The sequence below is a fragment of the Bufo gargarizans genome, chromosome 7, assembly GCF_014858855.1.
Source record: "Bufo gargarizans isolate SCDJY-AF-19 chromosome 7, ASM1485885v1, whole genome shotgun sequence".
NCBI lineage: Eukaryota > Metazoa > Chordata > Amphibia > Anura > Bufonidae > Bufo > Bufo gargarizans.
The window spans coordinates 45,920,966-45,938,305 of record NC_058086.1 but is presented as its reverse complement, the minus strand read 5'-3'; the positions used below and the strand labels follow the sequence as shown (position 1 = coordinate 45,938,305).

Below are 17,340 nucleotides of genomic sequence, written 5' to 3'. Positions count from 1 at the left end.
TTAATTCAGACCCGTAAAGTAATTAAGACCTTTAGATAAGACCCTCTAAATTAATTCACACCTTAAGGCCGAATGCACACAGCCGTGTTCCGCGGCCGAGAGCGGTCCGTGGTATGCCGGGCTGGATTCTTGCTCAGAGCAGGAACGCACCACGGACCGCTCGCAGACGCGGAACACGGCCGTGTGCATTCGGCCTAAGTCAGAATCTTAAATGAATTCAGACCAGACCCAAGACCTCTTCTCACTCTGAGCTCTTGTTTCCTTCAGGGCATTGTACGTGACTGATGCCAGGTGCCTTCGTGGCTCCGGAAGCACCAATTACACGGATTTCCAGTTGTGCTCTACACGACGGATACAGGTGAAGCTACAGATTTACCTGCTTAAAATAGGCCTTTACCAGGCTGAAGACAAAGCCTCGGTCCATGATGGACAGCAGGTCATTCAGGAAGAATGCCAGGCTGACATTGAGTCTTTCCACCATTTCTATATCCTGAGAAAAGAAGAGAGAAAAAATGATTAATAAAACATTTCTCAGTTTCATCTTAGACAATGAGAGTAAAAAAAAATAATAATCTGTCAATCGTACTGATACAGACCTAACCCCCCAATTATAATAACTAATATGTGTATACATGTAACAATGTATGATGTGTGTATATACACATGTACAAATGTATACTGTGCATATATACATGTATCAATGTAAAGTGTGTATACACATGTAACAATGTATAATGTGTAACAAATGTATCGGTTGTCAGGCAAACATTGTCATTCTAGGGCAGCATTCCTAAAACCTGTGGAGACGTACAGATTGCATCTATCAATCCCACCTTCTGGAACCTGGTGACAATATCATTAGCCATTGTGCTAACGAGAGCAGAGATGTCGTCCATGAAGCGCTCAGGAAATCGGAGCTTCCGAGGGGAATCCAGTTTGTCAGCAAAGTACAGATGGTGCACCATGCTTTTCACCTGTAACAGAAGTAAAAGACAGAAGACAGGATGGTCAGGTACACTAGATGTGTGAGAAGCATGTATGAAACAGACACAAATCTTTAATAAAGGGCATGCCATCTAACGATTGTCAGCGGGGTCACAATGCAAAATGCAAGAGTTGCAGAAACTTCAACACTTGCATACTGGGACCAAGAACTGTAATAACTGAACAATTATAACCAAACAATTAGTCCTTATGTGGATTTCTAAAGGTAAACTAATCCCCTGATTTTAATTATTTCACTTTTTTTTGGTCCTCTGTTCGATCCTGTTTGAGCAACAGTTTAAATCTAGAATTAGTCTACATAAAAAGTGTATTAGTGAAGTCACTGTGTACATACATTACATTACTTATATACTGTACTGATCCTGAGTTTTACATCAAGACACGGAGGCTTCGTATTGCTATCTCCTTCTTTACTGAACCACCAATAGCAGCAAAGAGAAAAAATTAACATACAGGGAACCATAGCAACCAATGTCCCTCCCCTCTGGCCCCTATAATAGGCCGCTCCTCCTATGGCTCTTCCTCTTTCTTTGCTGCTGCCAAGCTAAGTATACCTTGTCTCTTACTTTTGTCTCTGCTTTAGGTATTATCTGTAATTTTGCGCTGGCTACCGCAGGGTGACTAACCCTGTTTGCTTGCAGCGCTCGCTTTGCTTTTGCCTCCTTCCCTCCTGGGGCAGGTGAGGGATTTTGCATCCGCGCTTATTTTCTGCGCTTTTGCGTTCTTTCATGCGGCTCTGTTAAGGCTCCCCCCCCCCCCCTTTTTCTGTGCTGGCCTCTTGGCTTTGCGCTGACCTCCCCTCCCCTCCACCCTTACTTGTTTTACCGTTCCCCGGCGTCCGCGCCGACTGGGGTTGAGGGAAGGGCCTCCGCCGCTGTCAGGGGCTCCATTCCCGGCGCGTCTGCGATCCGGTAGGCCGCGAGATCTCGGCGACCATTTTGGTTCGCCCTCTGTATTCGGGAGGCCGCGAGATCTCGGCGGCCATCTTAGTTTGGGCGGCCGCTTTCGCAAGCTTCTGGGGGCGGGATTACGGCGCTTCCTGCCGTTCACTCGCCTCCAGTTTTTCCTGCACGGTCGGCGGCTCCTGCTTGGCCTCTCAGGTGACCTCGGCCTTATTTGTTCAGGGGGTCCTTTTTTTCTGCGCATAGCTGGGTTTCCCTTCAGCCATCAGTGTCACCATGTCCACTCCTACTCCCCCTCCTGCTGCCAGTCGGCCCCCCTCCCCCCCTGAAGGGTTTAGCTCCGCCGAGGCAGAGTCACAGGCACTTGCTCTACAACGCTCTGTGTCAGACGCGATTATGGCAGCCATGGGCTCCATGTCGTCGGTTCTGTCACAGACTATCACCCAGGCCCTGTCTGCTCACCCCACTGGTGCTCCCTTGCAGCTACCCCCTGCAGCACCGCAGCCTACCTCCATTGATCCCCCTGTTGCACAGGGGACTGTGACTGGTGCGCATCTTGCCACCCCAGAGACCGTGCTTAGCTCACGGAAGAGGGCCTTTTCCCGCCGGGCAGAACGGGCGCGGACATGGAAATGCGCTAGAGCGCAATCACTGGATCTGTCTGTCTCTGATGGAGCTTCAGACGAGGAGGCGTTGGCGGATTTTGATTATGGGGTTGAGGAGGATTTTACCCTCCCCGTTCCGGGCCCCTCGACTTTCGCTGCGGCGGCCTCCTCTGCCAAGGATTTGGCAGCGACCTCCACTGCTACCCGCGCTGAGGGTGTGCTGGATGAGGCGGGTGAACCTATGTTCGACCCGGAGTCGTTACACCACCCGCGTTCGGCAGAATGGCTCCCCTCTCCTCATGTAGGGGCGTATTTGGAGCACTGGGTGCGCCACTCGCTCAGCCGCGAATCGCGCAATAAGCTTAGGGCAGAGTGTCCCCGTCCGGTGGTCCCCAATAAGGTTTGTGATACCCCGTTGGTGGACCCCAAGATGTCCCAGTTCTTGGCCAAAACTGGCTGAAACGCTAAGAAGGGCCTGGACTCAGCATTACGCAGCTGCCAGGACAAGCTGTTGGATGTCTTCGGTCCTTTGACCAGGATTTTGGAGATGGCCGAGGCGGCCAGAATTGAGGGTTCCCCAATTGACCCGGTGGAATTGAGGGGCTGGGCCCAGAGGGCCATATGCCTTGCCGGCAATGCCAATACTGCCGTAGCGATTGAGAGACGCAAGGCTATATTGTTTAAAATCGACCCCAAATTGGCCAATTTGGCTCTCACTGAGGCAGGGAAGGATGCCCAGGGCCTCCTCTTCGGCGAGTCCTTCATCAAGGACATGGGCCGATTTGTGGGCACGTTTACCGCGCTGGACAAGGCCCAGGCTTCTATGCGCAGGGTCTTCCAGGGGCGGGTCTCTCATAGGGCCGGCAGTGGTAGGGGCCGCCTGTCCGGCCGTGCAAATTTCCAGGCCCGTGGAGCGAACAGAGGCTCCAGTGGACATCGTCCTCAGTTCCAGGACCAGCGTACCGCATCCCCATTCTTCTCCACAAGAGGAAATCAGTGGCGTTCACGTTCCTTCCGGGGCAACCCGAATCATCGTAGACCCTTGGGTAAGTGCTCCCCAGATTGGGGATTCTACGGTTCCTTGTGTAGGGGGCAGGCTCCGGCTTTTTTCCCACGCTTGGAGCCTCATTACCGCGGACCCATGGGTTCTGGCCACGGTCAGGGGATTCCACATAGAGCTCACGGGGGCCCCCTATCTGATTCCTGCCCCTCCGCTCTTTCCCCTATCGCGCTCGGACTGGGCGTTGGTGGACACAGAATTACACGCCCTCAGGCTAAAATTGGCGATAGAGCCGGCTCCCCCGTCATCAGCGGGGGTGCTCAGCAATATCTTCCTGGTTCGGAAGAAGGATGGGCAGATGAGACCAGTCATCAACCTTCGCGCTTTGAATGCGGTAGTATGTTACCGTCATTTCAAAATGGAAGGGATCCATCTCCTTCGGGATTTATTGATCCCGGGGGACTGGATGGTGAAACTGGACTTGAAGGATGCCTACCTGACGGTTCCGGTGTCCTCTCGTTCCAGGGACCTGCTTCAGTTCAGGTGGCAAGGAGAGGTCTGGAGGTTCACCTGTCTGCCGTTCGGGCTGTCTTCAGCTCCCTGGTGTTTCACCAAGTTGCTGCGTCCGGTCGTGTCGTGGTTGAGGACTCGGGGTGTGCGCCTCATAGTCTATCTGGACGACATCCTGTTGATGCACGAGTCCAGAGCGGGATTGCTGGAACATCTACGCTGGACGGCGGATCTGCTTTCGGGTCTCGGGTTCCTCTTCAACCGGGAGAAATCCTGTCTTACTCCGGCCCAGAGGATGGAGTTCCTAGGATTCACGGTGGATTCGCTCTCGGAGTCCCTCAGCCTGCCGGCGGCGAAGTTGCGGGGGATCCGCAAGGAGTTGAGGCATGCTCTCCTCGCTCCCCATCTCTCGCTACGTCACCTGGCCCGCATTATCGGCCTGTTGGCCTCTTCCATTCAGGCGGTGTTCCCAGCCCCGCTGCATTACCGGGCGCTCCAGCGACTGAAGATCGCCCATCTTCGGACCGGTGCCTCCTTTGCGGACGCAGTGGTTCTGGACTCGGAAGCCCGGGAGGAACTGAGTTGGTGGATAGCCAACCTGGAAGCGTGGAACGGGAGAGCGATCTTTGGATTCCTGCCGGAGTTGACGATCGAATCGGACGCGAGCCTCCAGGGCTGGGGGGCAAATTGCAACGGGGTCTCCACTGGGGGTCCCTGGTCGGCGGAGGAGTCCCTCCTGCACATCAATGCGTTGGAACTCTTGGCGGGGTCCTTCGGTGTGAAGAGTTTCTCCAACGGGATCGCCAACGCGTGTATCCGGCTGCGGATGGACAACGTGTCGGCGGTCCGGTATGTCAACCGTCTAGGGGGTACTCGCTCGGCCACTTTGGCACGTTTGGCCAAAGATTTTTGGTCGTTCTGCCTGTCCAGGGATATAATGGTGCAGGCGGAGTATTTACCAGGGTTGAGCAACATTCAGGCGGATTGGAACTAGGGCTGCAGCTAACGATTATTTGAATAATCGATTAGTTGCCGATTAATTTCTACGATTAATCGATTAATCGGAAAAAACGACAAAATTACCAAACAGAGAGGTTTATATGATCTTACTTGAAAAATTATGTTCAAAGGCCATATTAAAACAAATTGTGGACGACACTATTATGGGGGATCTGTGGACGACACTATTATGGGGGATCTGTGGACGACACTATTATGGGGGATCTGTGGACGACACTATTATGGGGGATCTGTGGACGACACTATTATGGGGGATCTGTGGACGACACTATTATGGGGGATCTGTGGACGACACTATTATGGGGGATCTGTGGACGACACTATTATGGGGGATCTGTGGACGACACTATTATGGGGGATCTGTGGACGACACTATTATGGGGGATCTGTGGACGACACTATTATGGGGGATCTGTGGACGACACTATTATGGGGGATCTGTGGACGACACTATTATGGGGGATCTGTGGACGACACTATTATGGGGGATCTGTGGACGACACTATTATGGGGGGATCTGTGGACGACACTATTATGGGGGATCTGTGGACGACACTATTATGGGGGATCTGTGGACGACACTATTATGGGGGATCTGTGGACGACACTATTATGGGGGATCTGTGGACGACACTATTATGGGGGATCTGTGGACGACACTATTATGGGGGATCTGTGGACGACACTATTATGGGGGATCTGTGGACGACACTATTATGGGGGATCTGTGGACGACACTATTATGGGGGATCTGTGGACGACACTATTATGGGGGATCTGTGGACGACACTATTATGGGGGATCTGTGGACGACACTATTATGGGGGATCTGTGGACGACACTATTATGGGGGATCTGTGGACGACACTATTATGGGGGATCTGTGGACGACACTATTATGGGGGATCTGTGGACGACACTATTATGGGGGATCTGTGGACGACACTATTATGGGGGATCTGTGGACGACACTATTATGGGGGATCTGTGGACGACACTATTATGGGGGATCTGTGGACGACACTATTATGGGGGATCTGTGGACGACACTATTATGGGGGATCTGTGGACACTATTATGGGGGATCTGTGGACGACACTATTATGGGGGATCTGTGGACGACACTATTATGGGGGATCTGTGGACGACACTATTATGGGGGATCTGTGGACGACACTATTATGGGGGATCTGTGGACGACACTATTATGGGGGATCTGTGGACGACACTATTATGGGGGATCTGTGGACGACACTAATATGGGGGATCTGTGGACGACACTAATATGGGGGATCTGTGGACGACACTATTATGGGGGATCTGTGGACGGCGTAGTTATGGAGAGGGGGATCTGTGGACGGCGTAGTTATGGAGAGGGGGATCTGTGGACGGCGTAGTTATGGAGAGGGGGATATGTGCACTGTTATGGGCATAACAGTGCACAGATCCCTTTCCTCATAACAGTGCACAGACCCCCCTCCCCATAGCAGTGCCATAGACAGATCCTCCCCCCTCCCCATAGCAGTGCTATACACAGACACAGACCCCCCCATAGCAGTGCCATAGACAGATCCCCCCTCCCCCTAACAGCCCCGGCCCCGATGCTTGCATCTTTATTTTACCTTTTTACAATGACGCTCCCGCTCCTGTAACAGCCAGGCAGAGCGGACGGCGGCGTAACGTCACTCAATCACGTGACGCGCCTGCTCCGCCCACTTCATGAATGAAGGAGGCGGAGCAGGCGTGTCACGTGAGTGAGTGACGTTACGCCGCCGTCCGCTCTGCCTGGCTGTTACAGGAGCGGGAGCGTCATTGTAAAAAGGTAAAATAAAGATGCAGCGACCGCCCGCCCGCCCGAATAGCAACGAATCGGCGATTATTCGATAACTGGATTCGTCGACAACGAATCCAGTTATCGAATATAATCGATTACATCGATTAATCGTTGCAGCCCTAATTGGAACTCTCGCTACCTGTCGGACGGCAGCAATTGGCAGTTGGATCCGCTGGTGTTCGAGGCAATTTCGGATTTATGGGGTCCAATGTCCATCGACCTCTTCGCCTCTCGGCTCAACAGGCAGCTGACCCGGTTCTTCAGCTGGCGTCCGGACCCGGAAGCGATGGCGGTGGATGCTTTCCTCCAGGACTGGTCGGTATCTCGCCTGTACGCGTTTCCTCCATTCTCAATGATCCCGAGGACTCTCCTGCAGGTTCTCCGCCATCGGGCAGATCTGGTTCTGGTGGTCCCGTTCTGGGGATCCCAGGTTTGGTTCCCCTCATTGTTGAAGATTCTGGTGGAGGTTCCTGTTCTTCTCCCGAGCCGGCTGGATCTCCTACGCAACCCTCTGGGTCTACATCATCCCCTCCTCCTCGACGGATCCCTGCGGCTGCTGGCGTGCCGGATCTCCGGACACCTGGATCTTTCGAGGGGATTTCGGCGGCGACTCGACGACTTTTGGACAGCGCGTGGACTCCCGGCACCCGAAAGTCTTACCGGGCAGCCTGGAGAACTTGGGCTAATTGGTGTGTGGAGCGGGACTTGGATCCCGTTTCGGCACCTGTAGCTGACCTGCTGCTGTTCCTCACCTCTCTCTTTGAGGCGGGGAAGGCTTATCGGACCATTAACCTGTTTAGGTCCGCTATTTCTTCCACCCACGAGGGCTACGCGGGTGTCGCGGCTGGTCAACACCCTTCTGTGTCTCCCCTCCTTCGGGGGGCACGGTTGTCTCGTCCCCCGCGGCCGCGTTTTTCCACTACTTGGGATGTCTCCCTGGTTTTGGGTTTTTTGGCCTCTTGGCCCGAGAATTCTGCTCTTTCCATCAGGCAATTGTCTGCTAAATTGTTGGCATTGTTTTGCCTCATTTCTTGTAAGAGAGTCTCGGATGTGAGGGCCCTTGATTATGACGCGCGTTCGTTTACCCCGGAGGGGGTTACCTTTAACATCTCGCGTCGCACCAAGACTAGCATCCGGTTTGTGTCCTACCCTAGTTTTCCTACGTCTCCGATCTTATGCCCCGTGGCGTGCCTTCGGGAATTCGAGTCCAGGACTCTGGCACACAGGTCTCCTTCAAGGCCACAGCTGTTTGTGTCTATTCGGCATCCGTTTGGGCCGGTGGCTAGCCCTACGTTAGCACGTTGGCTTAAATGGGTTATGTCGTTGGCGGGTGTTGACACTTCTGTCTTCACTGCCCATTCCGCACGGGGGGCCTCTGCCACCGCCCTGGCGGTTTCGGGGGCCAGGTTGGAGGACGTGATGCGCCTGGCCGACTGGTCTAATGTTACCACGTTCAGGGAGTTCTATTTCCGTCCTCCAGCTAATTTGTTTGCTTCAATTATTGACAGGCTTTGAACTTGCAATATGAGCCTCCGTGTCTTGATGTAAAACTAAATGATTTTCCTATTTCATGACGTAAAGTCATAGTTTTATTAAAGACACGGAGGCGAGTATTGCCCACCCTGGATTCCCTCCCTTGGGTCTTTTGGTGGGTTGTTTTCTTTCAGGGCTCGCTTATGTTTATGTCTTTGCGGTGTTTATTGTCCTATTATTTATTATTGACATTGTATTTTTTACTATGTTGGTTATTTCATTGCCATTGTAGTGTTTGTTTAATGCACTTTATTGCCGTTGGTCAGTCAACCCCTATCGGGTCTGTTTGAGCAGTTGGTGTCCGATGCTCTTGTCCTGACATGCCGGTTTCACCTGGGCCCATGGTCTGTTTTCTCTTTCAGGTTGAAGCTTCTTCAAGAATGGTATACCATGTTCCAGTTTAAAGTTCTTCGGTGGTTGACCAGGTTGGCGACTGCTGGTTCCTGCTTCGTACAGAGTGGAGTTCTTCGTTCCGGTTGAAGTTCAGAGTTCGTTGGATTGTTCGGGATGTTGGCACCAGGATCCCAAAGAAAGAGGAAGAGCCATAGGAGGAGCGGCCTATTATAGGGGCCAGAGGGGAGGGACATTGGTTGCTATGGTTCCCTGTATGTTAATTTTTTCTTTTTGCTGCTATTGGTGGTTCAGTAAAGAAGGAGAAAGCAATACTCGCCTCCGTGTCTTGAATAAAACTATGACTTTACGTCATGAAATAGGAAAATCATTAAGTTACATCCTGTATTATACTCCAGAGCTGCACTCACTATTCTGCTGGTGCAGTCACTGTGTACATACATTACTTATCCTGTACTGATCCCGAGTTACATCCTGTATTATACTCCAGAGCTGCACTCACTATTCTGCTGGTGCAGTCACTGTGTACATACATTACTTATCCTGTACTGATCCTGAGTTACATCCTGTATTATACTCCAGAGCTGCACTCACTATTCTGCTGGTGCAGTCACAATGTACATACATTACTTATCCTGTACTGATCCTGAGTTACATCCTGTATTATACTCCAGAGCTGCACTCACTATTCTGCTGCTTGTTATTGGAAACATTTAGTAAACTTGCAGACAGAAGAAATCCTAACCGGTTAGCTAATAGACAGTTCTTTCTGACATCAGATTGCAAATCGTTGGAGACTGCTGGGAAAGCATTGACTCACCATCAACTCAAAGAAGAACCAGGCCTGCTGTAAGGTGGCTTCCCGCACGGCTCCGCTGCATACCACCCACTGCAACGCCAGCTCCTCATGGAAAAGCTACTCACAAGAAGAGAGTCAGTGTTACAACAGTGCCAACAAAGTAACAAAAAAAAAAAAAAAGGAAAAAAACTAAATGGACAAAAAAAACAAACATAGAACCGAATGCTGGGTGCAAAACACATCACAGCACAATGCCAGACAATGAAAGCTGGATGCCTCACACCACGACGGGCAGACCGCGCACACCACGACGGGTACAGTGGCAGCATGGACAGCGGCAGCTTTATGACATTCTCAATAACGGGGCAGTGCACCCTGTCCACTTACATGCTGCACTGGCCAGAAGCGGACATGTGGGGGTCCTACTGCTGGGATCACACTATGGCGTTGTCTCCCTAATAAAGTTTTACATGACACCCACACAATGGACACCCATCCGATTTATCCCCCCAGATAGAGAATCCTACTATAATATTACTAATTAATTACTGCGTCAAAATTCCTCCCCAGTACTTTGTAATAAAATGTATTTTTGATTTGACTAAACTTATGATTTTTATTCTCCAGTCACATACAAAGCAAACAAGCTGCTGGTAATCTGTAAGTGTACACATTAGAACAACACTTCACTCCTTAATGTGCACCTGTCAGCTCTCCCAATATATCCGCTCCATGACATAACAATTCTTAGAACTCTGCTTGTCCTCTGTTATTCCTCCTGGAAACCCATGAATAATATGACAACTGGGTGCTAACCATCCAGCTTGTTAGTAGGTCGCATCCCAGCACAGCCTGGCCCTGCAAGCATCCCACCGACAAGGGGAATAGTAACTTCCAGTTGTCAATGTATTCATGCATTTCCAAGAGGAATAACAAGGGAACAGCACAATACAGAGTTCTAAAAAGAAAGGCTGTTATTTTATGTGGCATTCGAGTATTTACTAGAACAGACCTGTCAGGAGGGGCGACGGGGCTCTTTAAATCTAGACAAAACATCGGCAACTTTGTAAATATTTTGTTTCGCTTCACTTTCAAAGCTGCTCTCAAAATTCTGTTGGTTGCCCTTGGAAACAGACAGCCACTTAGCTCCACCTCGCTGTCAGTCATAAGCTCTGTCACCTCCCACAATGGTAACAGGAAATCAGCAGAATTTAGCTTTAGCTGTGAATGGAGAACAATGCAAAATCTGAAACAAAGGACACACAAAGTGGCCCTTTTCCCTCCTGTCTGCTCCAACCCCTCGGATCCAAGTCATAAAACGTAGACATTACAGTCGGGTCTCCAAGGACCGGATGGCAGAAGTGGTTTATCTTCTCCACCTGGAAGAAGCGGCGCTGATGAATCTACCTTTTTAGTTGGTAACCGTCCGGTTAAAGTTTGTAAGAAACTTGAGGTCTCAGTGTGCGAGGACATGCGATTACAGCGCTCCGCGGCCTGGGTGGAGATGAATGAAGGATGAGACTACGTTACACTCCCTGACCCTCGGGTCTGATGGAGGTCGTCAGATTAAGACATTCGTGCTATTCACCCAAAGAAAAGACTGTAACCCAGGAGTGAAAAAATATTGTTAAAAAGAAGGGGGCCGGGGGCGTGATTATTTTTGCCAGAGTTAGTCCAAGCGAGTCAATCGGAGCAATTTTTAAGCGCATGCAGAGTAACGTGCAGCCATTAAGGATCAGTGAAATAATTTAGGTTTTCCCTCTATATTATAATCAGGGGCGTCCATGGCAGTAAGGGGGCTGAGCAGGGTCTCAAATACAAGTATTTAATGGACCCCCCCAACCAGGATGAAGGGTCTTTTTCCTTGGTGGGTCTGACCTTCAAAGTGGTTTCAGGGTCACTTCACACCATGTGGATTTGCTACGGATCTGCAGACTTACAATTTGTGAAGACTCCACTAATCATGGATGCAGATTATTACAGCAGGTGTCACCACTTTTAATGGGGCAGGGGCCGATCCGCAGCAAAATCAGCATGCGGTCACATGAAGTTTGTCCCAAATCTGCACAGGTAACAACTTTCAATAAACCGACCCCGTCCCACGTCATCTACAATTGTGGGGAGGGTCCATATCTATAACCCAAGCTGTTCCTTCTAGAAACAGCACCACTCATGTCCGTGTGGTCGTATCTGGCACTGCAGCTTATCCCAGATTATGCTGGTGTAGGATTAAGGTAATTTTTGAGAATAATTTGGATGCATAAACACCTGCAGAAAGGAATCCTGAATCTGCTTTAGTAACGGATCTTGTCCGGCAGCCGTGACAGCGTGTGCGCACAAAAACCATGGAAATCACATGCACTGAAGGATGGGAAGACACAAAACAAACATGTACGGACAGAAGATGAACAGAACAAAGAATATTTACTGAGCCCTGTGGGTGATATTCACGCAAGGGCAGAAGTCACCATGTCTGGATTCATTTAAAGCAACAGGCATTCATTTTTGCTTTGGGGTGAGGGGCTTCATATCATGATTAGCTTATCATTCGATGACTAGTCAACTAAAAGAGCGGCTCTCACTCGTGCCAATGTGGTCCATTCATGTACTACACAGATCAATGCTTGTCAGGGGTCCCGGGAGCCAGAGCAGTGCGGGTCTGTGCAGGGTCCCGGGAGCCAGAGCAGTGCGTGTCTGTGCAGGGTCCCGGGAGCCAGAGCAGTGCGTGTCTGTGCAGGGTCCCGGGAGCCAGAGCAGTGCGTGTCTGTGCAGGGTCCCGGGAGCCAGAGCAGTGCGTGTCTGTGCAGGGTCCCGGGAGCCAGAGCGGTGAGTGTCTGTGCAGGGTCCCGGGAGCCAGAGCGGTGCGTGTCTGTGCAGGGTCCCGGGAGCCAGAGCGGTGCGTGTCTGTGCAGGGTCCCGGGAGCCAGAGCAGTGCGTGTCTGTGCAGGGTCCCGGGAGCCAGAGCGGTGAGTGTCTGTGCAGGGTCCCGGGAGCCAGAGCGGTGCGTGTCTGTGCAGGGTCCCGGGAGCCAGAGCGGTGCGTGTCTGTGCAGGGTCCCGGGAGCCAGAGCAGTGCGTGTCTGTGCAGGGTCCCGGGAGCCAGAGCAGTGCGTGTCTGTGCAGGGTCCCGGACCAGATCTGTTTGTCTCAGGATCACAGGATCCAGATGAGTGTTCGTCGGGACCTTGGAGGCAGCAGTAGAGGTAGTTTGTGATGAGGCACATTGCACTAGAAAGCCTGTGTTCTGATTTTCAACCTCGGAATGCATTAAAAATAATGAATGCTTCCATTCACTGACAGCAAGCAGTCCATGAAATGGTGTTAACTGAGCTGCAAATTATAATAGAAAGAATGCTATAGGACTGTATACAGATGAATGGAACCAATCTGGGGGAAAAGCCTGTTGCTTTTCAGAATCAGGATGACGAGACTGCCATTGATATTTCACACCCGGGGTCAGCAATGAGAGACACCCCCCATTTTATGAACACAAGCAAGAAACCCCCAAAATGAATGAAGAAACCAAGAAAGACTGGAGAGGAAGGAAATCATCCACAGAAACACCACCTGCACCGAGTCAGCACTGGGGCTGGGGTCAGTCCCCCACTGGGAAGCCTTGGGACCCCCTGTGTTGACCCAGGAGTTGGATCGATCCAAGCCCTGATCGCACGGGCAATGGCAGCAAGCGGGAAAGGAAAGATGGCGTTACCGGTTACACGTAGAATTTAGCAAAAGCTCAATCGCTCATTAGTTTTGTTAACAATTAATACAAATACAGAAAATGATCAATATTAATGAAGACATTTACATAATAGAAACATGGCATTAAAAAATAAATAATACAACCCGCCCCACAGATAGCGGGGTTATTAATGAAAACAGCGCCAAAGAGGCAGAAACAGCCAATCACAGCCCAGCTGCGTGCGCTTAATGTTCATGAATAACCCCTATATATATATATATATATATATATATACAGACTGTGCTGCGAATGACCGATAACCATAAACACACCTATTGTTTTATTACATTTCTTTTTAGAATCTCTTAGGCCTCTTTCACACGGGCGTGAGTTTTTTTGCCCGGATAAGAGCCGGGTGCGTTGCGGGAAAATGCGCGATTTTTTCTGCGCAAGTGCAAAACATTGTCATGCGTTGCACTCGCGTGAGAAAAATCGCGCATGTTTGGTACCCAAACTTCTTCATAGAAGTTCGGGCTTGGGATTGATGTTCTGAAGATTGTATTATTTTCCCTTATAACATGGTTATAAGGGAAAATAATAGCATTCTGAATACAGAATGCATAGTAAACCAGCGCTAGAGGGGTTAAAAAAAAAATATATAATTTAACTCACCTTAGTCCACTTGCTCGCGAAGCCCGGCATCTCCTTGTGTCTCCGCTGCTGATGAACAGGACCTGGGGTGAGCTGCTCCATTAAATACAGGTTAAGGACCTTCGATGACGTCACTCCGGTAATCACATGGTACGTCACATGATCTTTTACCATGGTGATTCACCATGGTAAAAGATCATGTGATGACCGGAGTGACGTCATCGAAGGTCCTTAAGCTCTATTTAATGGAGTAGCTCACCCCAGGTCCTGTTCATCAGCAGCGGAGACACAAGGAGATGCCAGCTTCGCGAGCAAGTGGACTAAGGTGAGTTAAATTATTTTTTATTTTTTTTTAACCCCTCTAGCGCTGGTTTACTATGCATTCTGTATTCAGAATGCTATTATTTTCCCTTATAACCATGTTATAAGGGAAAATAATAATGATCGGGTCTCCATCCCGATCGTCTCCTAGCAACCATGCGTGCAAATCGCACGGCATCCGTACTTGCTTGCGGATGCCATCCGATTTTCACACACCCCATTCACTTCTATGGGGCCTGCGTCACGTCAAAATCGGAAAATATAGAGCATGCTGCGATTTCAACTGAACGCACAAGTGATGCGTTAAAAACATCGCTCATGTGCACAGCCCCATAGAAATGAATGGGTCAGGATTTAGTGCGGGTGCCATACGTTCGCCGCACGGATCGCACCCGCACGGAAAACTCGCCCGTGTGAAAGGGGCCTTAGTCCTCTCTGCTAAAACAGTCACTACCACCACTCACACACGGGGTTACCCCAGGGAAGAGGAAGCCAAGCAATGAAGATTCAGCACTGGGACTTTTCAGAATTTTTTTTTTTTCCAAATTTTTTTTTTTTCTTTATAAATTGTTAAGTTTTTATTATTTTGTTTAATCAAAAACTTCTAGTGATATTTCAGTGTAAGGGTTGGTTCACACTTGCGTAAAAAAATAAGGAAGAAATATGGATGTGAAACGCACACAGCATCTCTTACATTGTTTCTATATTGTATCTGTTTCTCTCTAGTTCATTTGCTGTACTGGTGATTACTATGTTTTAACCCCTTCTACCCCGAGCCAGTTTTCGCCCTTCTGCCCAGACCATTTTTTGCAAATCTGACACGCGTCACTTTATGCGGTAATAGCTTTGGAACACTTTTATTTATCCAAGCCATTCTGAGACTGTTTTCTCATGACACATTGTACTTCCTGATAGTCATAAATTTGAGTCAATATATTTCACCTTTATTTATGAAAAAAATCCCAAATTTCAAAATTTTCTAAATGTCAATTTCTCAGAAAGTGACACCTCATAAAATATTTATTACTTAACATTCCCCATATGTCTACTTTATGTTGGCATCATTTTGTAAATGCCATTTAGTTTTTTTAGGACGTTAGAAGGCTGAGAATTTTAGAAGCAATTCTTACAATGTTTAAGAAAAATTTCCAAAACCCACTTTTTAAGGACTAGTTCGGGTCTGAAGTCACTTTGTGGGGCTTACATAGTGGAAATCCCCAATAAATAATCCCATTGTAGAAACTACACCCCTTACGTTACTCAAAACTGATTTTACAAACTTTGTTAACCCTTTACGTGTTCCACAAGAATTAAAGGAAAATGGAGATGAAAGTTCTAAATTTCACTTTTTTGGCAGATTTTCCATTTTAATAATTTTTTCTCTTTAACACATCGAGGGTTAACAGCCAAAGAAATCGCAACATTTATTACCCTGATTCTGTGTGGGTTACAGAAACACCCCACATGTGGTCGCAAACTGATGTAAGGGCACACGGCAGGGCGCAGAAGAAAAGGAGCGCCATATGGTTTTTAAAAAGGCAGATTGCATGTCCCATTTGAAGCCCCCCTGATGCACCTTACAGTACAAACTCCCAAAAAGTAACTCCATTTTGGAAACTAGAGGATAAGGTGACAGTTTTATTGGTACTATTTTGGGGTACATATGATTTTTAATTGCTCTATATTATGTTTTTTGTGAGGCAGGTTAGATCATGTGCTATTTTTATAGAGCAGGTTGTTACAGATGCAATAATATCAAATATGTCTACTTTGTTTGTTTGTTTCGGTTTTACATAATAAAGCGTTTTTTTTTTATTATGTTTTTGGGTCTCCATTTTAATTTTTTTTATTTTTCTGCCGATCTTATGTAGTGGCTCATTTTTGCAGGAAGAGTTGGCGTTTTTATTGGTACCATTTTTGGGTACATATGATTTTTTGATCATTCATTATTACACTTTATGGGGCAAGGTGACCAAAAAATTGTATGTCTTTTTTTAAAATTTATTTCACTTTAGAATAATAGCAGCTTTGAAGCAAAAAAATATAAATTATATTTTATTTTCTCAATTGTCCAAGTATTTTTTGACTGATTGTCACACGTAGGATCTAATTTTTTGCGGAATGAGGTGACAGTTTAAAATTGTACTATTTTGGGGGGCATACGCTTTTTTGATCGCTTGGTGTTGCAATTTTTGTGATGTAAGGTGACATAAAATTGCTTTTTTGGCACAGTTTTTTTTTTTACGGTGTTCACCTGAGCGGTTAGGTCATGTGATATTTTTGTAGAGCAGGTTGTTACGGACGTGGCAAAACCTAATATGTATACTTTTTTTTATTCATTTCACTAAGGTGACAAAAAGGCTTTTTTTAAACACAGTTTTTATTTATTTTTTTATGTTGTTTATCGGACGGGTTGGATGCGATATATTTATAGAGTCGGTCATTACGGATGCGGAGATACCTAATATGTGTGTTTTTTCTTATTTTTTTTATGATAAAATCTGGGGAAAGGGGTGTTTTTTTCTTTTTTTTTTACTTGAAACTTTTTTTTTCTTTTTCTTTTTTTTACTTTACTTCTGTCCCACTCTGGGACTTCAACTTTTAGGGGTCTGATCCCCTCTGCAATGCATTACAATACATCTGTATTGTAATGCATTGCCTGTCAGTGTATTACTCTGGATCTACTCGGCTCCCGTAGAAGGCAGGTCACGATGCCGTGCAATGCAGTGGGCAGCCTGCGCACGGCATCGGGCTGCCTCATCACCCATCGGGTCCCCGCCACAGCAGCACGGAGACCTGATGGGCTCCCTCACCCGCAACAAACCCCTTCTGTCCCGGTCAGTGCTGACCGCGGCATAGAAGGGGTTAATCCGCCGGCATCTGCTTTTAGAGCGACGCCGGCAGATACAGCAGGGGCCCGGCTATCAGGGACTTCCGGACTCCTGCAGTGATCGGGCGCACACCGCTCCAGTACTATTACGTCAAGATGCGGGAAGTCACTGACTTCCATGACGTAACAGTACGTCATATGTCAGGAAGGGGTTAAGGGAGTTTTTTCGGAGCATAGACATTTTAGCTTTAGAAAAATAAAATAACATATACTAACCCCCCCCCCTGTAAGCCCCCTG

The 17,340-nt window shown here is 48.5% G+C and overlaps 1 protein-coding gene across 7 annotated transcripts in view; it reads right to left on the bottom strand.

Moving 5' to 3' along the window:
* The window catches only part of DOCK7 (dedicator of cytokinesis 7), a 143,157-nt gene that overhangs the window by 49,898 nt on the left and 75,919 nt on the right, over positions 1-17,340 (bottom strand). For 4 of the 7 annotated variants that reach the window (XM_044301167.1, XM_044301168.1, XM_044301169.1 and 1 more), the window contains exons 23-26: positions 10,967-11,053; positions 9,581-9,676; positions 834-974; positions 377-490 (exon numbers count right to left, since the gene is read on the bottom strand). In XM_044301167.1, coding sequence (XP_044157102.1) covers positions 377-490; positions 834-974; positions 9,581-9,676; positions 10,967-11,053 — 438 coding nt within the window. The remainder of the gene's footprint in view (positions 1-376; positions 491-833; positions 975-9,580; positions 9,677-10,966; positions 11,054-17,340) is intronic. The other 3 variants (XM_044301171.1, XM_044301172.1, XM_044301173.1) reach the window with 1 other exon arrangement.